General features: G+C 39.2%; 2 protein-coding genes across 2 annotated transcripts; both read left to right on the top strand.

Moving 5' to 3' along the window:
- The first annotated feature begins 41 nt into the window (after window positions 1-41).
- On the top strand, window positions 42-6049 carry LOC144715895 (histone-lysine N-methyltransferase ATXR3-like protein). The gene is made up of 7 exons (XM_078590897.1): window positions 42-416; window positions 1355-1428; window positions 1787-2568; window positions 3354-3551; window positions 4376-4658; window positions 5237-5399; window positions 5748-6049. The coding sequence occupies exons 1-7, from the start codon at window positions 42-44 to the stop codon at window positions 5961-5963; spliced, it is 2091 nt and encodes a 696-aa protein (XP_078447023.1). The 3' UTR covers window positions 5964-6049.
- Window positions 6050-12120: 6071 nt separating this feature from the next.
- LOC144715498 (O-Glycosyl hydrolases family 17 protein) lies at window positions 12121-14203 on the top strand. Its single transcript, XM_078590430.1, has 2 exons — window positions 12121-12574; window positions 13066-14203. The coding sequence occupies exons 1-2, from the start codon at window positions 12225-12227 to the stop codon at window positions 14165-14167; spliced, it is 1452 nt and encodes a 483-aa protein (XP_078446556.1). The 5' UTR covers window positions 12121-12224; the 3' UTR covers window positions 14168-14203.
- Window positions 14204-23790: the final 9587 nt, after the last annotated feature.

The following is a 23790-nucleotide window of genomic DNA, read 5'->3' as shown; positions in this document are numbered from 1 at the left end:
GTTGCCCAGCCCAAACTGCTGCAACAAAACCCTAATTCGAAATGGAGAACAGCGGAGAACCAATAATATATGTAGCTTCCTCTAAGATTGCCGCGGATATGATGGACACCTTTCCTTCTTTGAACTCTGCCATTGTCGATGCAACTGACAGAAAAAGGGCCGAGAGGAAATACGCGAGATCCTTCCTCGAATCTCTCAAATTCCTTGGTGGAGATGAACAGGGAAAGAAATGGAGTCTACTACGTGAGGGACTTCAATCTAGGGTTTTGCAAGAGTACGATGAACTGGTTGACAATTGGAGGTTATGGGAGAGGAAGAGGAAAATCCTAGGTCATGAGATAACCGATTTGAAGGCGGAATTGGCTAGCCGAAGATATCCTGGCGCCTCATGTCGGTTTGTGATGGCGGATCCGCCAGTTTTCCGCTATCGAGGAAAAGTCCAAGGTATTAAAACCACATTCTCCTTCGGTTCTTTAGTCATCATTTTTTTATCTATCGATCTACAAACTTATTAATGCCACTCTGTTGATTTCTTACTTTCACAAAAGCGGAATTCTGTTTGTATCGAATTGTGTAGAAATTTCCGGTAAATGAGGTTTCTAAGATATTGAAGATATTCCAGTTAGTTTTGAGATAAATCAAAATATTTGGCATACTGGATTATTTGGATGCCTGAATTCAAACTCCACTCTCTCTAGGGAATATCTCAGAAACAACACCCCTTAGAAATCGAAGATATTTTGTAATTCATAAAAAAGAAAAGAAAAGAAATCAAAGATATTTAAGTTTGAAGATCAATTAGGCCTCTTTATTCATCTATTATTCCATCAATGTTTTCCATCATTCTGCTGAAGTTCTTAAATAACAATAACAAAATTTCTGGTTTTCACTCTCTACATAATATTCCTAATATTCACTTTTTCTTTCAATTTTTGTTGTTCATCTTACACATGATTTGCATGAATGCCTCTAATCACTAAATTCAACCTCCGGTGCTGAAGAAATTCTTTCTCCCTCACCATCTTCTCTCCATACCCCAAGCGAGCAGTGCCAGCGGGCCCCCCTAGCAGACAGAAACAAAGATCTAGCTCCTTGATTACAGAGAGACGGAAACAGAAACCAGCACTAAGTGGGGGGACAAGTGGGAAGAGAGATTCTTCTCTGGCGTCGGTGCCCCAAAAGGAGAGACGTGGCATATATCTCCCACGGATGAATATTGAGTAATTATTTGTTTTTAAAATATCTCTAGGATGGTCGAGAGCTTGGGGAGAAGAGCACCTTGCTTCTGGGTAGCTCCTTGGCTCCCGATCCTTGATTATGCTTTTAGTTAATCACGGTGCCTCTCCATTTGCAGCGTGTTCATAAATACGGGAAGAGCACGACGGGGGAGAGCTGGAACTTTATCGTCGACGAGGAGGCCCACTACGAGTAAGTCAACATCTCGGGCTCGCGTCATAAATCAAGGACTTTTTTCTTTATTCACTCACTCTCTATCTGTGTATGTAGAAGGGCGGAGCCTGATGGGGGAATGCAGTGGGGGACTCGAGCCAACTGCTGTCTATTCACCCCATGCCGCGGTACACAGATAAGAGAGTGAGGCTGATTGGCCAACAAGAGAGTGAGAGAGTCAAGTGAGCATTCCGAGAGGAGCCCGCTATTCATACAAAGTGTTGAAAACCCACTCAAAAACCCACCTAAACACAAATCATTCACATGATCTAACATAATTTCTTTGGAGTTTTTTTTTTCTAAAATTCTCTCAGACTTTTCATAAAAGAAATTTCAGGGATGAACCAAAAAAAGGATTTAAACCCTGTTCTTCCTCCAGCAATGTTATCTTCTTCTTCTTCCTCCGAAGCTCTGCTCCGAAGCTCGGCGCGGCGGCGATGGGTTCGCTGAACGCGAGCTGGTTCGGCGATAACTGGCTTCCCAAGCCCTCCGGCGGAGGCGCCGCCCCCAAATTCGCCTTCATCGGCGGAAAAAACCTATCTTTCTCCAAGCCCAAGGACTCCTCCTCCTCCAACTCCCCCATTCTCTCCGCCTCCGCCCCCGCCGAAGAATCCAGCGGCCCTTATACCCAAATGCTCGATCAGTTCTTCTGGGAATGCGAGGCCCGCCCCGACTTCCGCAAATCCCCTCTCGTGGACAAAATCCTCGCCGAAGACCCCGTCTTCGACGACAAGTCGGCCGCCTCTCCCGAGGAGAAGGCCGAGAACGAGCTATGGTGGGCCGAATTCCGCCAAAGCCCCGTCGTGCAGTTCCTCAGACGCGCGGAGGAGATTGCGGATTCGATCAATGAGATGGAGCTGGAGGAGAATGCGAGGCCCTTCAGGAAGGAGGACAGGGAGTTGTGGAAGAAGCTGCCTAACGTTCCTGGGCCGGATGGGCGTCCGATGCCGAGGAAGGCGATCAAGACGAAGAAGGAGGCGTCGGATAAGTTTTGGGATTTTGCGAGGCAGTTCTTCTTTGGGTTGTGGGGGTTCAGGCAGCGGCCGTATCCACCTGGAAGGCCCATTGATGTTGCTCAGGCTATTGGGTATAAGCGCCTGGAGAAGCGTTACTATGACTGTGAGTTTCTCTGCTTTCTATGTTTCTTTTCTGCTTCTTCTTCGGTTGTTTTTTTTATGGATTTAAGAGGGGAGGTGGCTTCTGATGAGATTCGCATGAGTGAATTCATGATTTCCTTGTTAATCTGGATTCATGGAAATTTTCTATGTAGGAAGAAGTAGAGTTTTCTCTCTCTTCTTCACAGATTTATGATCGGATTGTCGTGTGGACACATCAGAGAGAGAAGGTTACTGTGATTTTGTTACAGAAGAGAGAAAATCTAAATCAAAGATCTGTCTGTAAGAAACTTTTGTGTAATGGGAAGGTCTTTCTCACTTTTCATCACAGGTTTATGTGTCAAACTAGATTTCCATCTGGATGTCTGAGGGAGAAGATTGTTTGCAACTTTTTACTGAAGAATAAATTTAATCACAGATATGATGGAAGTAGGTTTCTCTCTCACTTAATCACAGATATGGGGTGAAATGATGGCAGGAAAGATTTTCTCTTCTGCCGAGTGATCACATGTGGTTTATGTTCCTTTTAGTTTATCTTTAGTATTCCATGATAAATTTAATGGATTAATGTTAAACTCATATGAAATGTTTAAATGGATATTTGGAATGCCGGGCTAAATTGGCGACTCTTGTTGTTTGAATTCTTCCTCCGAACCAGTCAATTCTTTTTGTTCCCCCCAGTGCAGTAAATTTCTTGTAATGTTTTTTTTTTTTATTCTACAATTTCGTTTTTTAGTTTATTTTTTTATCTTAATCCTGGGTTAAGTCTAATTTTGTTTTTTTTCCCAGTCATCATGAGGAGTGGTGGCTGGTACTACAAGGATAGGTTGGGTCGAACGAGGGGACCATTGGAGCTCATAACACTTAAAACTGCATGGGCGGGAGGGATAATCGACACCCACACTTTTATTTGGGGGGAAGACATGGACGAGTGGGCGCCTATTGGCATGGTCTATGGCCTGGAGAAGGCGATTGCCACGTGGGAAGGTCTGCCTAGTCTCAAAATATGGTTCTTAAAAAAATCCTACTCAAAATGACAAATCTTATATCACAAATCATAAAAATTCACCATAGCGTGAAAATTTATGAAAAAATCTAATATATACAGAAGAATTTAGACAAATTATGTACGGAGAAGTAGCCTAAGGCAATGTTCCTCCTAGACATTTTGGATTATGTTCTTCAAAGGTTGTCATGAATATCTAGGAAAATTCCTTCTTAATTTTGTCTCTTAATAATTATCTTATTTCAAACGGTTTAATCATCTTGCAGATTCCCATCTTATTTTAAACTATTATGTTTATTTTATTTTCAGATCGATTTAAGTTTATCAGTACCACAAATCTTCGTCAAAGCTTGAAAATTTCTCGAAAACCCTACAGCATTGTATAGAATTTTTCTTCAAAAAAAAACATCATATAGAATTTAGACCAATTTGGAATGGAAAATAGTCGTAGGCAATGTTACACATGGATATATAGAATTATCTTTATCAAAAAAGGCCTTGAAACTTTCTTCCAAAAATATGCATTGAAAAATCAAGGAAAATACCATCCTTATTTTGCCTTGTAAAAAAAATTATGTTGTTTTCAAGGATCTTATGATTTTGCAGACACCGATCAGGGTTATCTTGCTTTTTCTTTTTATATCTCCATCTGACTGGTTCAACCTTATCAGCGTCATAAATCTTCATTTAAACATGAAAAATTGTTCAAAATTCTTGTGCAGTGGAATTAAGTCAAATTATGGAAGAAAAAACACTCACAGTCTATGGTTTCTCATGGAGATTTGGGATAATGCTCTTGGTGCAGTGAGGTTAGGTGCGGCGGCGACGGCTTTTCTCCACAAGCTTCAGAAGGGAATGTCCCCAATGGTGCCTCTCAAAGGGTTTGAGAAGAAGACGTACAAACAGCTGCAGGATGAGGCCATTGAGAGCAAAAGGAGAGACATGGCAGTGCTGCAAGCCAACGATGGTATCTGGCCTGGAGTGAGAACGCCGAGCCATGCCCTCTTCCTCTGGGCCAGCGGCTCCGAGCTGACCTCCATCCTTGAATCTGATCATATGCCCAACAAGTTCATTCCCAAGGAACTAAGGTGCCAAATTCTTTCTTCCTTTAAGTCTTTTTCTTCTTCCACAGTTTAGTAGGCTTTGATATCTCCTGGGAGGGGACGGGATAAGCTCTTTCCCAACCAACATCCTGCAGTCTGGGATGAAATGCAGTATACATCCATGGATAAGGTTCAGGGACAAATAATGAACTGTCATCCGTTCCGTCCAATGCCGTCATCATATCCCATCCCAAATGGAAGGTCCAGATCCCAAACGGTACATGGATGGATACCGTAGGACAGAACCAGTTCAGGACAGAAATGGCATGGGGAAGGAATTGGTATGGGATGACTCTCCCATCTATCTGTCCCTTACTGGTCCTGGGAGGGGTTTGTGAGGCGGGCATCTCTACAAATTAGCTTATCCGTCTGTTTTGTTTCCATACTGCGGTCTGATGGTTGTGCTAAGCAGGAGTTATCTTCTTCCTCTTGTGGGTTTCTGGGCTTCTTCTACATTTGCCTTTTGTTTTCTGCCACAAGAGGAGAGAGAGAGAGTTATCTTGCTTGTGTTCTTTGTTTCTCCATCTCCATCCTGGTTTGATTCTGTTGGATTTGTTTTGCAGAAACCGGCTGGCGAATATCATCCCTGGGTTGAGGCCATGGGAGGTGCTCAGCGTGGAGCAGGCCATGGATAAGATCACTTATGGGGGAGAGTGGTACAGGGAGCCGCTGGGCGCTTACACCACTGGGCCGCCCTATATCCGCCATTGGAACAAGGATGTCAAGGTCATCATTGTCATCATCATCATTATCATCAGCATCCTCTTCTTCTTATTCCTTTTCATCATCATCATCATCGTCGTCGTCGTCGTCGTCGTTGCCGTCATCATTATCATCATCATTGTCTTCTTCTACTACTACTTTAGCTTCACTATCATCATCATCGTCATCAGCCTCACCATGTCCTTCATCTTCTTTTCATTGTCATCCTCATTGTCTTATTTTTCTTATTCATCATCATCATCATCGTCGTCGTCTACGTATTCCTCATAGTAATTATCATCATCGTCATTATTATCACCAACTTCATCTCACATTACGCATCGGTTCTGATTTTTGTTTCCTTCCTGGCAGCGCCTGTTCAGGACCTTCTACAATCTGAGCTACAGAGTGTACAACAAGCTGGAGCGTACCATACCTGGCTTCGATGTTGTCATGGAAAGAGTTCGCGACAACTCGGAGGAGAGATACACCCGGCGCAAGGCCAAGAGAGATGCCCAGAAGAGAGCCGAGGCCGAGCAGGCTATCCATGGACGCAAGTTCTCTTCTCCTCCTCCGTCTTCCTCTTGACAACTACTCCATTCCCTATCTCTTATGTCACTCTCTCTGAAATTCTGTTTCCCACATCTTCCAAATTTTCGCTTCTCGGGGGATGAGTCATTGAGACTAAAGGAGACGGGCAGAGAGAAAGAGAGAGAAACAAAGGAGGCAAGGAGGGAGAGAGATAGAGAGGGAGATGTGGGAGAGAACAAGAGAGATATAAAGAGGGAGGGTGTGTGTGTGAGAGAGAGAGAGAGAGAGGGAGGGTGTATGTTTGAGGGTGAGAGAGAGATATATAAAGTAAGGTGTATATGTGTGCGTGAAAGAAAGATAAAGAGGACTCATGGAGGAAGAGAGATAATGGGGAGGATGTACGTGAGAGAGAGAGAGAGAGACATAGATTGAAAGAGGGATAGAGATTGAGAAAGAAAACATGTGAGAAAGGGATAGATATTCAGAGAAAGAAAAAAAGAGATTGTGAGAGAGAGATTAGAAGAGAAACTGAGAGAGAGAGGGACAGAAAAAGAGAAAATGAGAGGGAGAGTGTTAGAAAGGGAGAAAAGAGATGGAGATTAAGAGAGAGAAAAAGAGGGAGAGATGGTTGGAGATAGAGAGAGAGAGAGAAAAGTAGATATAGATTGAGATTAATAGAATGAGAGAGAGAGAGAGAGAGATTGAGAGAGAAAAAGAGAGAGGAATGAAGATAGAGAGAAATACAGAACATAGAGATTCAGAGAAATATATAAATAGACAAAAAAAATTAGAGAGAAAGAGAGATTTCGAGGGAGAAAAAGAAATAGAGCAAGAGAAAGAGAGAATAAGAGGGAGAGATTGCGAGCAAGAAAATGAAAGAGAGCTAGAGAAAGAGAGAGAGAGTGAGAGAGACATGGTGTGAGAGAGAAAGCAGGCACATTATAATGAATATTTTATATTTATGTATATTAAATAAGACGTGGAATGTAAAATTGGCTTCCAAGCCGCATATATTTCCAACGAGAGAGAGAGAGAGAGATACTTAGAGAAAAGAGGGAGAGAAAGATATAGATGTTGAGAGAGAGAGAAACATAGAGATAAGAAAGAGAAACATACAAAGAGATGGAGATTCAGGGAGGAAAAAAATCAGAGCGATAGAGATTGAGAGAAAAAAGGAGAGAGATGGGAGAGTGAGAGAAAGAGAAAATATAGAGATTGAGAGAGAAAGAGAGAGATGGAGATTGTGAGAGAAAAAGAGGGAGAGACAGAGATTGAGAGAGCAGAAGTAACGAGAGATAGATGTAGAGATAGAGATTGATAGATAAAAAGTGAGAGATACAGTGTTTGAGAGTAGCAAAGGGTGTAAAGAAATTTGCATCACACATTGCACAAATTCGCAAGAATGATTGCAAACTTAGGCTTCAAATGATTGAGAGAGATAGGGAGAGGAGTGACCAATAGAGAGGAGGGAGAGAAGAGTGGGTGAGAGAGAAGATCAATCAAGAGAGAGGAGTGAGCGAGAGAAAGCAAGATGGAGAGGAGCAGGCGAGAGATAAGAAGATCTAGAGATAGGTGTTAAGGAATGCTGGACCAGACAAGTCAGCGAAGGCGACCACACGGAGAACCTTAGGATTTTTAATCCATTAGTTAGTTAAAACCCAAATATCTATATACTCGTTATGAGAATAGACGGCTAGGATTAAATATAGGATTCCATATAGAATAGGATTCAATCTAGCGGTCAGGATTAAACATAGAATAGGAAACATTCCTGTTGATCTAACGGCTAGAATTTGTTTTTAACATAGCCGTTACACAGTTATAACGGCTATGATTAAAACAGAAACATTACTATTTATAGTATCACACTATGACTATAAATATGAACAAACATTGTCTGTTAAATTTGAGGATTAATAAACAATCGATATTCAAGATTGTTCGTTGTCATTCTTCCCTCTCAACTTCTCTCTCTCTTCTCTTTCTTCTACTCCATTTCATCTTCTTCTTCTTCAAACTCTATCGAGAATTCTTTACAATAGGTAGATAGAGAGAGAGGGAGAGAAGGTGAAGTGAGCGAGAGAATACTAAGTGAGCGAGCAAGTGAGAGAGAAAAGAATGATTGATTGAGATATATATAATATTGGACGAGTGAGAGAGAAAAGATTGATTGATCAAGAGAGAGGGCGAGAGAAGAGAGAGATAGACAGAAGGTCAAGTGAATGAGTGAGAGAGAGAAGATCGAGCGAGTGAGTGAGAGAGAGAGGAATCATCGATCGTGAGAGAAGATAGAAGAGTGAGAGAGAGAGAGAGAGAAGAATGATCAATCGTGAGAGAAGATCAAAGATTGAGAGAGAGAGATAGAAAAGAATGATCGATCGTGAGAGAGGAGTGTTGAGGAAAGAGTCTCAAACTCGAAAGACCCGGTGACAGTCTCCAGTTAGGGGTTAATCAAGATTAGATAGTAAAATGAATATATAATCTATACTCGTTAGAGGCTTAGATATTTAGGATTAAATATAGGTTTAAACATAGAATAGGATTCAACATTAGTTAGGATGATAACGGCTAAGATCTATTCACATCTATACGTTAGGAACAATGCGTACACGGCATTGATCAACGGTTGTGATCGGTGCACCCATCCAGTTATAACGGATCAGATCAGATCTGTCTTTAACGTTATAAGAAGGGGTCCACGGCACCGATCAACGGTCGTGATCGGTGCACCCATCCAGTTATAACGGCTCAGATCAGATTTGATTTTAAATGAAATATATCCGGTGTAAATCTGTTACAACGGATATATTTACACTAAACTGTAACTTGCTATTTCCACTACGATATACGTATTATAAATATCAAACCAATGTTAAGTTCAAGTTAAAGGGAAATACAATGATCTTCAACTCTTCTTGTGTCTCTTCTATCTCCTTCTCTTTCTCCTTTCTCAATCTCTTGCTATTCTTCGTTCGTCTTCAAAATTCAAGATTCTCAACAAGGAGAAGAGTGAGAGAGAGAGAGAGGAATGATCAATCATGAGACTGGAGAGGAGAGAGAGAGAGAGAGAGAAGGAGAGAGATAGAAGAATGATCGATTGAGAGAGAGGAAGAGAAGAGTGTAGGAGAGAGAAGATATGGCAAGAGAGTGAGAGAGAGAATAATGATCCATCAAGATAGAGAGAATGAGAGAGAGAGAAGAGAAGGCAACAAGCAATCAAGAGAAGAATGATTGAGATATACTAGTGTGGCCCGCTCGCAATGCTCTCTTGGGGTGGAAAGAAATTTCATAATTCTTAAAAGGAATTCTTAAGTATCAATGAAATGCTCGCAATTTCAAAACTAAATTTGAATTGCGCTTCTGACCGAGTTCTTAGAAGGAAAATTTGAATTGTGTGTCCGATCGGATATTCGAAACTAGCTTAAAATTGCGCTTCTGAGTGCATTTTCAAAAATGAAATTTAAATTATGTCTGATTGAAATTTCGGAAACTAAATTAGAATTGTGCCTCTGATCAAATAATCGGAAACAAATTTGAATTGTTACCCAGATCACATTCGAAAACAACACTTGAATTGAGCTTCTTATCGAATTCTTAAAAGGGAAATTTGAATTGTGTGTCTGATCGGATCTTAGAAGATTAACTTGAAATTGCACTTCAGAGAGCATTTTCAAAAGTGAAATTTAAATTATGTCCGATCAAAATTTCAAAAAATAAATTTGAATTGCGCTTCTGATTGACTTCTAAAAAAGGAAATTTGAATTTTTTGTCCAATCGGATCTTCAAAAACTAACTTAAAATTGCGCTTCTGAGAGCATTATCAAAAACAAATTTTAAATTATGTTCGATCAAAATTTCGGAAACTAATTTAGCATTGCACCTGTGATTGAATTATCGAAAATAAAATTTGAATTGCTACTCTGATCGCATTCGAAAACAACTTGAATCCATAAGGAAATCGACAGCGTGCCGGAGGAGCCCTGAGAAATTCAAAGGCTGCGGTCTCGTCGCTAACCCTAAACTGTAGATAGAGCGAGGAAAAATTGGTGGGGGAGAAGAAGGAAGCGCCGGTTGATTTGAGGATGATGAAGACCGTGGTTGAATTCTTCGGAGGCTGCTCCGAAGTTGAAAACGAATAGTTGCCTCCCGAATAGTTGAAAATGAAATTTGAATTGCGCTTCTGATCGTATCCTCAAAAACAAAACTAAAAAGTGCTTATGATCGAAATCATAAAAAAACAAAATTTGCATTGTGTTCCCGATCGAATCGTCAAAAACTAACTTCAAATTGCACTTCCGATCGAAATCTCAAAAACTAAATTTGAATTGCACTTCTGATCGAACTATATACAGCATGAAACATGAAATGTATGTTTAATCGAATTACTGAGAACAAAATCAGAGCACTCTCGCCGGCCATTAAAAGCGCGAAGAAGAATAGGAAGAAGAAGATCTCAATCTCGATCTCGATCTCTCTTCTGTGATCTTCTTCTTTGATCGGAGAGAGTTTTTGTTGGTGGCCGGCGAAGATGAACAGTCGCTATCTCAGATTGTCTTTGAAGAAGTGACGGCAGAGAGAGCGCCGGTGGATCATCGACCTTTCGCCTCCGGTGGTTATCTCCGTGATCGTGTTCTTCTTGTTCTTGATCTTTGTGTGTTCTCCGTGATCTGCACTAAAGAGGGAGTTCGGCGAATGTGGCGCAGAAGCAGTCAACGGCAGAATCTGAACTATAGAGGGAGTTCGGCGATGGGATTCGGGCGGCGGGGAAGGGGGGAGAGATAGAAGAATGATTGAGAGAAAGTGAGAGAAGAACAGTAGAGGAAGAGGAAAAGAAGAGTGAGCAAGAGAGAGAGAGGGAGGGAAAGAAGAGAGAGCAAAAAGAGAAACCTGAGAGGAAGAGAACAAGTAACTGTTTTAATTTGCTCTAAACTGCACATTCACACAGCATGGGGTTATGTGCAGTGCAATTTTTATGAGAGCATATTTGATAATGACATTAGATATTGATTGTTACAGTACTGATACTATCGTCCCTCCCAGTATCGTCATCTGTCCCCCTCTGGGAGGATTGAATGACAGTACTGGATATTGGTGTTGGGTATTGGTTTTTTTTATATCCAACATGGTATTCCTATGATAGTTTTTATCATATGTTACATTTTCATTATTTTATTATAATATTAGAATAATTTGACTGATTTTGGGCCCAAAAGTATTGAACTGAGGCAAGTCAATTACCAAAGTCAATGTCAACAGAGACACCCAGACACCCAACCTGGTGGACATTTACTAAGGCCGAACATCGCGCATCACGTGAAAGGCGTTTGAGGTTACCTGGAATTGTCACTAGTTTTTGTCAGCTTAAAATATTATCACAACTTTTCTACACGTTTCTTCGTCTTCCATATAGGACAACTCATTGTTAGAGAAAACAACTGATATCCAGATACCAAGGCGATACAGATTTCGATATAGAAACCCAGAACGACTATTCAACGCATAGTAAGCACTATGATATCCATGGAATATCCAGTATCTGAAACCGCCCCGATTTCATCCCACATAGTTTCTCAGACATTCAATATCTCGCTCATTCGCTGACGGGCAAAAAGTAGTTAGCAAAAAACAAAATCTTACCTAAACTTTGGTCCGGTTCCGATCTGTTCTTGTTCGGTCCCAATCCGGTCCGAACCAGTCCTGGTCTGCTCAGGTTGACTAGTCAATGTCAAAGTCAAAGTAGAAAATATCTGTTCATAGTAATGTTAAATATCCTCTACAAGTGGGTGCCCATAGATGGTCAAATATATGGCTTCTACAATGAGCTAATAGAAACCTCTCCGTCCAGTTTGATTTGATCTTTTTAGGATTTTTTAAAATATCAAATAATATACTTCCCGTCGGGTTTGACCCTTGGACCTAAACCTGTTTGAAAACCGGCCCACCCTAAAATGGAGGACCCACGGTCTGGTTGGATCTGGTCAAACCCTATTAATATTGGGGCCAATTTTTTGAAATTCAGTCCGTACTCCTGAAAAGTCAACTTTGACCGTTATCTCACGCGATCTTATCAATCAAAATAGAAGGTTTATTTTTAATCGGCGGGAAAACCAGTTTGAAGCTTTGGACGGTCCAGATTAGTCTATCTATCCACGTGGACGGCCTTAAATCCCGCTCCACAGTCGAAGAGTGATCTATATAAACCAGTAGAAGCTGCTCGAACTCGAAGAACACCCAAGAAGAAATTGAAGAAGAAGAGGAAATTGAGGAAGAAGAAGAAGAAGAAATTGAAGAAGAAGAAGAGCTCAGAGTTCGGATTCAATGGCGGCAGGCATCTATCTTGTAAGTTTTCTGCTATTTCTGAATCTGAGAGGTCTGATTGCGGTAGAAACTGGGGTTTTTTGGGGCACGGAGTCGTCCCAACCTCTTCCTCCTGAGAAGGTGGCGGCGGGAATGCTCAAGCGTAACAACATCTCCCGCGTTATGATCCGCGACGCGGATCCCCTCGTTCTTCGAAGCTTGTCTCGTACCGGCATTTCGGTGGTGATCGGCGTCCCCAACGACATGCTCGAAACCCTAAATTTATCAAGGAAAGCCGCTGAGAGCTGGGTGCAGGAGAATGTCACTCGTCATATCACTGGAAATGCCGGTGCCGGCGATGTCCGAATCGAGTAAGCCGAGTTCTATCCCTCTTCTAACGAAATCTCTGCTCAAAAGATCATCTCGATACCTTTTCCTGTTGTTCCTTATCAGAAATTATTGGATTTGTCCGATGATTTGAGAATTATCTTATCGTGTCGTTGGCTCACTGAATTTGATTTGAAATCGTGCAGTTTTAACCGTAACAGGTGGATGAAATCAATCTTTGATGCAGATTTTCTTGCCCCATATCTAACCTTATTTGGATTTCTGCGATGATTCGGAAGTAAAACGATCTTGTCGCTGGCTTTCTGAATTTGAATTGAGTGATCACGCGTCTTCCAATCGCTAGATCTTGCAGAAAAATCAAATCAAGCCAGTTTTGGTTTCAATATACTAGCAAAATTCAAGAATATGTGCTGCTGGCAAGATCACAATCTGTTTTGAATTTAGATGAGGAAGAAGCTGATGTGTTCTTTCTGTTTATAGTTGGTCAACCATTGACTGATGTCGTCAACTGCAGGTACGTGGCCGTGGGGGACGAGCCATTCCTCCAGAGGAACAGGGACAAATACGCCCCTTTTGCAGTTGGCGCTGCCGTCAACATCCGTCTCGCCCTGGCGGCGGCGACGCCGTCCAGAAAAGTCAAAGTCGTGGTTCCATGTAATGCTGACGTAATCCTTACAAATGCCAGCCTGCCCTCAAGTGGCCACTTCAGGGTTGACCTCAACAAGACCATGGGTGAACTCCTCGCCTTCCTCGCTGACCAGGGTGCACCCTTTGTGGTCAACGTTGACCCATTCCTCATCCTCCAGCAGAGTCAAACCTTCACTTTGGATCAGGCCCTGTTTCGGTCAACGCCCCGGCCTCTCTGCGACGGCAGCCACGTCTATGCAGACTTGTTCTCTGCTGTCGTTGACTCGCTGGCATCAGCGTTGACTAAGGCAGGCCACACAGACATGGACATAATGGTGGGGAAGATTGGGTGGCCCACCGACGGGGCGGTGGCGGCTACGGTGGCGAATGCACAGACTTTCATGAGCGGGCTCATTGATTGGCTTGGCGGGGGGACGCCGCTGAGGCCCAAGCAGCCACCGTTGGGAGTTTACGTTTTTAGCCTCTTGGACGAGAACCGGCTTGGGGACGGCGATAACGGAGTTAGCCGGCATTATGGGGTTTTCACCTTTGATGGGCAGGCCAAGTATAGTGTTGATCTGGGGCAGGGGTCAAAGCCGCTGGCGGGGGCTGCTGGTGTGGACTATCTTCCGTCTCGGTGGTGTGTGGCTGATGGCAATAAGGACCTGGTCAATGCATCTGTTGCCGCTGCCGACGTGTGCTCCACTGCAGACTGCAGTGCGCTGGCCTCTGGTGGGTCGTGTGGGAACCTGACGTGGCCGGGGAACGTGTCATATGCCTTCAACAGCTACTACCAGCTGCAGGGTCAACGCGCCAACAGCTGCGACTTTGGAGGGATAGGTCTGGTCACCACCGTTGACCCATCGGTGGGTGAGTGCAGGTTCTTGGTTGGTGTCCGGGCCTCCGCGCCGCCAACGTCTGTGTCGGCGCTCGTTGTTCTTGTGTGCTGGAGCCTCCTCTCCTTGAGTCATCTTGTGCATGTTTATTGAAGATTATGCAAAACTCTAGGCTTGATTTATTTATCAGATTTACAAGACTAAAAACTGGTTCCTTTTTGGTTTGGGAAGTTCTATGCGACTGTGAGGTTTACAATGGGATGTGACGATGAGATGACAAAAATGGATGATAAAGAGGACACAAAATGGAGAGAAAAAATAAAATTAAATATGTAATATAATATGTTTTAAACTCATCAATCTCTCTATATGTTTCTATATTCATCTCTCTATTATTCCCTATCTACATCTCTCCCTGTGTGCCTCTCTTAATCTCTTTCCAAGGTTCCCTCTATTCTCTTAATCTGTCTATCTAATAATCTATCTCTGTATTATTCTCTCTCTATATATCTCTATATATGACTTTTTATTTCTCTATGTCTCTATATATCTCTCTCTATTGCTATCTTTAGTTGTCAATCTTTCTTCCTTTCTCTCTCACTCTTTATATTTATCATCCAAATCTCTGTCTCTAATGCTATCTATATCTCTCTACTTATCTTTCTATCACTCTCTACATATGCCTACATATGCCCATATAAATTATTAGTCTCTCTATTTCTCCATAGATGTCTCTATCGATCTCTCTATCACTACCTCCATCTATCTATATAACTCCATATCAATATTTCCATCTCTCTTTTGTCTCTTTATCCATCTCTCTCAATTATGATATCTATCTCTCAGTCGTTCTTTCTCTATTTATACATCTATCTCTTTATATTTCTACCATTCTTTCTCCATCTCTTCACTATATATCTCACTCTATATATCTCCATAACTCTATCTTTCATACTCTCAATCTCTATATCTTTCTCTCCCTATTTCTACCTATGTTTCTCCCTCTCTTCACTATCTCTCTCACTCTTTATATATCTCCATCTCTCTCACTCTAACTCTTTCTATCTCTATGTTCAAACATATCTTTCTATCTCTCGGTCTTCCTCCATCTATCTTTTTCCCTTTCTCTCTATCACTCTAAAACTCTCCACCTATCTGTGGACTTTGCTTCTACCTCTACATCTCTCTCCCTCTCTCTTTTCTATAGAATTCTACATGTCATACCTAGTTCATATCTCGGTGCAAGCTGCCATGGGCACCTAAAATGGATGCCTCCCTTCTATTTAGACTTATTTAAGGTATTTTTAAAACCCTTCTAACATCAAGTATATCCACTGGCATCTAGGCTCATGTATCATTTTAATTAGTAACTTTAATGACCCAATAACACTTATTGATCAATATCATTAATTAGCTATATCAGCATATAGATTAATTAATCAATGATCTATTTAACCCAATTGATAGGAAAATTTTCAGCTTGTGGGTGCTCTAGAAGACACAGAGTAGTGATTGAACTCTCTCATGGAACCTTTGCTGGCCTTAGATACTGTAAATGTATAATCACTCATCCTCGTGGGACTTCTGAATGATTTATGGTATGCTTAATTGTCAAATCATAAACTGTAATTCAGTTAGTATTGATGCATAATGAGGATCATTGGAGAATGTCTTCCCAAATATCTCCATTACCCTGGCTGAATATTTAATGCATCTTCTCTTTCGAATCAATCATCTTTTATCGGGGTCATACAAATGCATCTTGACCACTCAATCACCTACATGTGCTTCTTGCTATATCCAAGCTATGACATTTGAACCCCATGATAGGAGACTCCTACAGTTGAGTGAAAATACAATCGTCTATGCATGAGATATCCTTGGTGTCTTAGGTTGACATACCACTTCGATCTGAATCAATCTAATTCATTTATAGGATTCATACAGCTCAATTTAACAAACTATTTCTAGAAAGAGAACACACCATATTTCAGTGTCTCTAGACTAATGATCACAAGATCAGCCATATGTATTGTATTAGTAGGATAAGATAGTGCTACTCTATCATATGATAGTTCGATGTATGTCTTGAGTATCCATCTAATACGAATATTTAGAATACACGCTTAAAGACTAGTGATCGCTGTAAAATAATCTCATCATAATTCGCTATGTCATTGGACATATTCATGTCCTTCATTATAAACATCTCACGAGATTAAGAAGGAAAAAAATTCAACTTAAACATAACATGGTCGTGTGTTTGCCTTCACGCCTATTTAATATACATCAAGAGGACATTGGTGTTGGTGCCCTGATGGCTGCCAACTAGTGTTGGAACTCATAGTGGCCCCTACTACTGGTAATAGTGACTGTTATAGCTGGTTATCCTATACCTTGCTTGGTGCTCACACTTGTGGCAGCTACCTTGGGCACCTTAACTATCAGTTGGCCGTTCTGAGAAACGTAAGTCCTTAATAGGATCACGAACACACTTTTGAATGTACTTTTGGATGGTTTTGTGTCAATCAAATGGGACGCCGAGGCTCTAATACCATTGTTGGGATTGGTAGCCCAAATCAACTCTATCAAAGATTAATTTTGCAGTGGAATGTCAAGTCAAAGATGGATCTTAAAACTGAAAATGTAGATATAATTAGGGGTTGAGGGTCCCGGTCTGGGTTTTTAACAAAGACCTAAACCTTACCTAAAGTTCTGTCCGATTCTGGTCTGTTCTTGTTCGATCTCGATCTGGTTTGATCTAGTCATATGCTGGTCAAGTTGACTAATCAATTTCAAAGGCAAAAAAGAAATTTTATGTTGATGTTTAGGTTGAATATCAACATAACAAGTTTTAGAACAGATGGTAATGAATGCCCCTTCTCACCTCCCTTCTTTCTTTTACACCTCTCTCTCAATCTTTCTCTTTTGGTATTTCTCCCTCCACCCCTCTGTTTCTTCATGGAGAACTATTGGGGAGAATAGAAAAGGAAAAAAGTTCAAGCGAGGAAGAAGTTTTGATGGGCTCTTGCAGCTTGATTTTGAAGAATTCCTCTTCATTAAGTGGGTGCCTGCTTCATCGCGGCTATACAGAGATAATATATTTAAATGATAAAAAAATTAAATAAATATTTAATAATTTACTTCTGGTTCCAGTCTGGTTTGGCCAGTGGACCTAAACTGCCTGACCAAAGGGTGCTTCCTCAAATGGATGACCTACGGTCCACATTCGGTCAAGTCTGACCGGTCCGCGGTTCTAAATATCCAACCCAAGATAAAATAAAAAACATCCCCTTTGCATGATTTGAATCGATGAATTATTGCTTCATTGGAGGAGTCTCTTTAAGCCATTCAAATGCCTGGACTCCATATGTATCCACATGATCATAAGAGTGCTCTTCTTTCCTCAAACTATATTGCTAGAAATATAGTTTTCTCTCTATCTTATCACACGTGAAGCAAATTCAAACAGAGGAAGAAAAGAAAGGGAAGAACTCAAAACTGATTCTCATGGTATCATAAGGGATGACCTACGGTCCACATTCGGTCAAGTCTGACCGGTCCGCGGTTCTAAATATCCAACCCAAGATATAATAAAAAACATCCCCTTTGCATGATTTGAATCGATGAATTATTGCTTCATTGGAGGAGTCTCTTTAAGCCATTCAAATGTCTGGACTCCAGATGTATCCACATGATCATAAGAGTACTAGATCTACTCTTCTTTCCTCAAACTATATTGCTAGAAATATAGTTTTCTCTCTATCTTATCACACGTGAAGCAAATTCAAACAGAGGAAGAAAAGAAAGGGAAGAACTCAAAACTGATTCTCATGGTATCATAAGAGAGTGCCCCCTCTATTTATACTCTCTAAGAATTTTTTATAAAAGTTTTCCCCTAACAGAAATTTTCATAAAAGTCCCCAAACTTTAAACCATATCCACTAATATTCAAAAATGAAATAATTGGCTCATCTTCTGTCTTTATGAAGACGTGATTTGATCACATTGTCAAAAAATTGTATTCCAACTTAGGGAAACAGGTTTTAGTCGATAAATAGATCTTTTCAACTTGCGCACCTTTAGCTGTATCATTTAACACATATATTTAAAACCAAGGAAAATCCAAGGAAACTAACAATTATTAGTAAGGACTTAGCATATTAAGGTGGAAGATCTGAAACATGCTAATTAACATATTTATTTTTCTGAAATGTTCTCAAATGATTGTAATAAGTCATAAGAAGATTGAATCTATTTTTAGAGTGATATTCTGATTTTTTGGATATTTGGATTTTTAATGGATTATAATTTTTTGTATATTAAATGATATTTATGATATTTAATGTTGTCACGCTATATGTTATAAAATTAGTTATTAAAATTGCAGCTAATCATTAGATATGACCAATCCACGGATGTGACAAATGATTGGAGGTGTTAATCATTACAAAAGGTGCCATTATGAAATCACAATCTATGATATAAAGACCAATCATAGAATGACATTTCTCACTTTTTGGTGACAGGAGACGTGCAGACAGAAAAGGCAGGATATGTAAATCTCACTAAATGGATTCAAGGTGTTGAACATGTGACATAAGGATAAAAAAAATCCTCATAACTACAAAAAGAAAGTTAGGACACCTGTCAGAACTAAAAAAGTACTAATTTAAATTTCTATAAATGCAAAAAAGTCTATAAAATGTTTGGACCTGGGGCGGAATGAGAGTGGTCAAATGTGTAATGTAAATACATGTGACCATTAAGCAAATCACACATTCCATACATTTTCAGTGTTCATTTATAAAACATATTGATTCTAATGCATGTATGATGCTAATGATAAAGTCCATGAATACATGATCCAACTCAGTGAATTATGATGGGATCATAATACAAAGATTTCAAGTTTTTAAGTATGTGTTTTAAAAATTTATATTTAAAGGATACTTGGTAAGGATATCAAAGTATTAAAAAAAATAACTAGGTGCAGCTAGAAGTTCACAGAGATGATTGAGTTGTTAAGATGTGATCGTCCACCCTTGATATGAAAGGATATAGCTAAAACAAAAAATGTGATGAAGTCATTGTGTAAGGAAATGGAATATCGGAGAAGAGTTCTCTGATGATTCCCGAATGCATTAGTACTAACTCAAATGCATCAATACTAAGTCATTGTCCAAGACACAACATCCCGCATGGGAACCTAAGAAAACCCTAAGGGGGATAAGAACCAGCTGCTGATAACTGAAGACTCCCCATCGACCTGCTGAACTCTCACTATTTTATCTCTTTACTTTGTAATGGGAGGGTGGGAGTGTGTGTAATTGAGATATGTACACTAATAAGCTCAAAAATTAGGTTTTAACTTGTCATCTCTACTTTTTGGGATTACTCAGTGAAAATATAAACATGTACTCACTCAGTAACTTAAGCTAGTGATGATTTATCTCCATAGGGTATTTAAGGGTTTAATATTCATATTATAGTGACTATTGTGATGAGATGATATACGTACTAAATATGAAATTGAGTGGCGAGAAAAGGCGAGGTGAGATAGTGATATCAAAATGAGGATACTATTTAGCAACTGGTGTTAATTAAGATATGATAAGAACAAGTGAATGCAAGGATGAAATGATGATAATGCAAAGAATGACGGGGCCGAGGTAGAGAATGAGTCGTATATGATAAATGATGAGTGAATTAATGATAAGACAATGATGTAAATGTGGTAATATGTGTTTTTATAGAGTGTATGGAGGTGATGCAATGACGAGACGTGGTAGTGAAATTAATCTAATCTAACAATGATGTCGAGAAAGAACAACATAAGACAATGATACTTACCGTAGATCCTTACATTCTGCTAGGATCATGGGCAATTGACGAGTGCAGGTAAGCTTCCCCTGTTCACCAATGCTTCTTCCCACACACCCAGGTTAACAACCTGCGATTAATGAATCTATATGGTGATATGTAATTAATGTGGATGAATAAATTTTATTGGTCTAATAAATTGATTTATTACATTGATACATGGGCCTAGAGGGTCACATAAAAATTATCTTTTGAATGTTTAAGGTTTTTGTATGAAAATTTATGATAAAGCATAAAAAGGGAAAGGCGTTGAATAAAGTTCATTTGTGCCATTATTTTTTAGGAGCTCCTGCTTCTTCCCATGGCTCCATTTCTCTTCTGTTGCAGTTGGAATGAGATAACGAGGATGGTGGAGTGATCATACCGAGGATAATGAGATAACGAGGCTTGTCAAGATGGAGGAGATTTGGTCAGTTGGGAATTACATGGATATGTATAGAGGACGGACACATGAATAGTTTAACATGCCTCCCTCAATGAATAGAGAAATTACAGATCTGGTCTGCACCAAGGTGATGTGATTTTTTTTTAAGTCTTTTGTTATTTGATTCTCACTCTTCCAATGCATAACCATTTTAAGTATTGTCTTAATTAAGGCCCCATAACCCAAAAATGTGTATATCAATAAACACATTAGGAGAATATAAAGATGTGAGTTTTCCACGCTTCAGATTGTGATGACTAATGTATACTACGATCAGGATCTTTGACAAATGCAAAGATTACATATACTTGTTGGAAATCCAAAAGCAAGAGAAAACCAAAAATTTGGAATGATCCTTCAAAGGCAGTATCTGAAGATCTTGGAGTTTTGGGCTGAAATTTTGAGGGAAGCTTCCTCTTTTTCTCCTCTACTTCTCGATAGATAGACCCCAATATCCATGTAGGCCAAGTGAAAGAATACATTTTATGATCCATGAAGATTTCTTGATGTTCTCATGATTGACTTCATTTTGAAGATAGAATAAAATGGAGGATATATGCTACCAAAATAAGTTGCTTTGATCTTGGCAGAACTCAAGGATATAAGGTTTTCCATTGCACTTACATTGAATTCTTCTCAACATTCATATCCATCTACATTAATACATCCAAGTCCATTTCATACACATCCTAAACCTTTATATATCATCATCTCTCATCCTTTCCCATGTCACCTATTCCGTAAATAATTTGACAAAAAATATTATTTCATATAAATCTATTCCTACTTATCATTTTTCATATTACCATCATTCATATCTGCTCTATTGAAAAATATTCCTTGCCCTCCCCTAAGCACCATTTAAAAGATCATTAGTTCCCTAATTACCATTCCCTATGGAGATGACCCTTTCTTGTCAATATTAAAATTTATTCTTAAGATTCAAGGTCCTATATAAATTTGATTGATTAACTAAATTATTCACAAACATAGAACCCACAAATTAAGTTTATTTTCCACCTCTACACTGAGTCATCCATTAGAATGTTGCTTGCCTACGGTATGTTAGGGCTGAATCTCCAGCTGATGCCACTAGCATCTTGCCAGCATGTGGCCTTCCTTCCACTGTGTATGATTATCGTCCCTTTTGGACACAATGTTGGATGTACACCTTATCAACAACTGCCTACAACTTCCCTGCATCAAACACAGAAATAACCAATTTTGAACTTCTCTTTAGCAGAATTTCATATGACTATGCTATTGTGAGTTCTCAATCACGAACAATATTTTGTGACTAAATTTATGGTTCATTTTTACATTTTATTAGTTGATAATTATATATTTCTGTAATATTGGTAACTTCGAGCATAACAAAGGTCTGACCGTAAAATGAATATTTTTTTCTAGAATGATTAAACTAATGTTTAATGAGAATAGTTTTAATATACTTAGTTGGATGATTAATTTTAATGAATATTATTTCCAAGACATTCAAATAAAATTAGTGTTTTTAACTTTACAGTCTGATTTTTAATTAAAGCAATGTGAGGTAACATTTATATATTGTGATATCAATGAAAGGGAAAATCACATATGATTAGAGAAATCCCAGGAACTAATAAATGTATCTTTTGGGAGGCTATTAATTTTGTATTAATATTATCTATCTGCAGAACTCATATGTGATATTTACCTATTTGGATTAGACAACCGCTAAGAATACCACTAATATGTCTGTAAATTTGATTGCAGCTTAATCCAATACCTTATCTTAGACTACCTTTTGCATGCCCAAGGTCTTCCTTCATTCATAAGAATGTCAATAAATTTGGATAGTTGTATCCTAATGGCAAATAATCATGACAAAGCTATCAAATTTTACTTAATAAAATCTCAATGTATGTATGTTACCATAGAATATATAAACATTAAAGAATTCATGCCAGACTCCTTAAGAACAAGTTTTAACAATTCCAGATATCTATTCTAAGGTTTTATTATTTAGGATTCATCTTTATATTTTTTTTTTCAATCTAAATAGACCAAGTGTGTGCCAACAATCTTTCACACACTATACAAATATTTTCCCATGACATCAATTTGTGAATAGCTTATAGGATTTTATGAACCAATTTTTTTTGACATCGTTGAATTTATTTCTTATAATTTTTGCTATATGCAAGTTGCCATATATGGTTAATGCAATTTGGATAACCTATCAATAATCTTTAGAATTTAATGTGCTGAGGAGGAGGATTGCAATGGAGTTTTTGGAAATGCTGGAATGGGAGTGTCTAGTTTCAGTCATACCTTCCACCCTTTTCCATTACTAATTCAGACAGCACCCTGGCATCAATCTGGCAAGGAAAGGGCCAACTAAATTGGAGAAGCAAAATGTCATGGAAATTGATCAAGAAATTAGACTAGGGAAATTGATCAACAAAGTATAAGACATTTTCTTTCCTCCCTCCCATTTTTAATTGCACCATCAGAGGATGGCATTGAAAAGTTAAATTGTTGAATGTGCATTTGGTTCTTAAATTTTGAAGTTTGTTTATTGCATTTTCATAATCTATAATCTTCGGGCCATGTAAAAAGGCTGAGCATTAGTACTTTTTAATTTTGAAAAAAATTTCATCTCTTCACCAAAATTTTGGTAGGTTTCGCATAAACCCCTTAAGATCAAATCTAAAATCTATTTTCTTGCTATCATTCATTTAATCTGGGGTTGGCTAATCAGCCCTAGATTTCTTTCATTCTAGTACTATCCTTTAGTATTTTCTTCTCTCCTTATCTCTTCTTCCCTATAATAAATCAGATTCATGATCTCAAGAACTAGTTTGCTGCGGAGACGAGCCTTACTTGCCCTCTATCAGATTTGTATGTGTAATAAATTGAAGGAAAAGATGAGATAGTGGACTGAAGAGAGAATTTCTGAGAATGTGGAGAAGAGACAGAAAAATTGGGGCAAAATGAACTAACTTTATTACTGAACAGATGCCCCTTTTATACAAATTTCCACAGAGAGAGAGAGATAGAGGTTAATGCTTTTGTCCAACGGTCAAAAACTGACCGTTGGAAAAAGCTGCAGAAAAGATTCCTTTTTCAAAAAAGGACTTCCAACAGCTATATTTATAGCTGTTGGAGGCTGGGCCTGATATAAATCAGGCCCAGCATATATTAGGTCCTTAATGGACCTAATATATTCCCTAAATGGGCCCCTCACTATTGGGCCCTTAATGGGTCCTTAGTGGGCCATTAATGGGCCCTTATTGGGCCTTTATTTAAATCCATTTTAGGTTAATTTTTCTATTAGATCCCTAGGATTAGTCTATTACACGTACATGGCCTCAGGCCCATAAGTTAGTAAAATTAGCCCTAACTGGGCCGTGATGATCTAACAGTATGATTAAGGCTAATCATACAAATTATATTTGATTAAATTCAAGTAAGGTGAGTTTATCAG

This window comes from Wolffia australiana, chromosome 19 (assembly GCF_029677425.1).
Source record: "Wolffia australiana isolate 7733 chromosome 19, ASM2967742v1".
NCBI classification, from domain to species: domain Eukaryota; kingdom Viridiplantae; phylum Streptophyta; class Magnoliopsida; order Alismatales; family Araceae; genus Wolffia; species Wolffia australiana.
Note: the sequence above shows the minus strand (reverse complement) of the source record. Positions and strands in the feature narration are given on the sequence as shown.

Coding starts and splice junctions, on each gene's coding strand:
- LOC144715895 (XM_078590897.1), top strand. CDS start 42: ATGGAGAACAGCGGAGAACCAATAATATATGTAGCTTCCTCTAAGATT. Junction 1,429..1,786: donor GACGAGGAGGCCCACTACGA/GTAAGTCAACAT, acceptor AAGAAATTTCAG/GGATGAACCAAAAAAAGGAT. Junction 2,569..3,353: donor GGAGAAGCGTTACTATGACT/GTGAGTTTCTCT, acceptor TTTTTTTCCCAG/TCATCATGAGGAGTGGTGGC.
- LOC144715498 (XM_078590430.1), top strand. CDS start 12,225: ATGGCGGCAGGCATCTATCTTGTAAGTTTTCTGCTATTTCTGAATCTG. Junction 12,575..13,065: donor GCCGGCGATGTCCGAATCGA/GTAAGCCGAGTT, acceptor CGTCAACTGCAG/GTACGTGGCCGTGGGGGACG.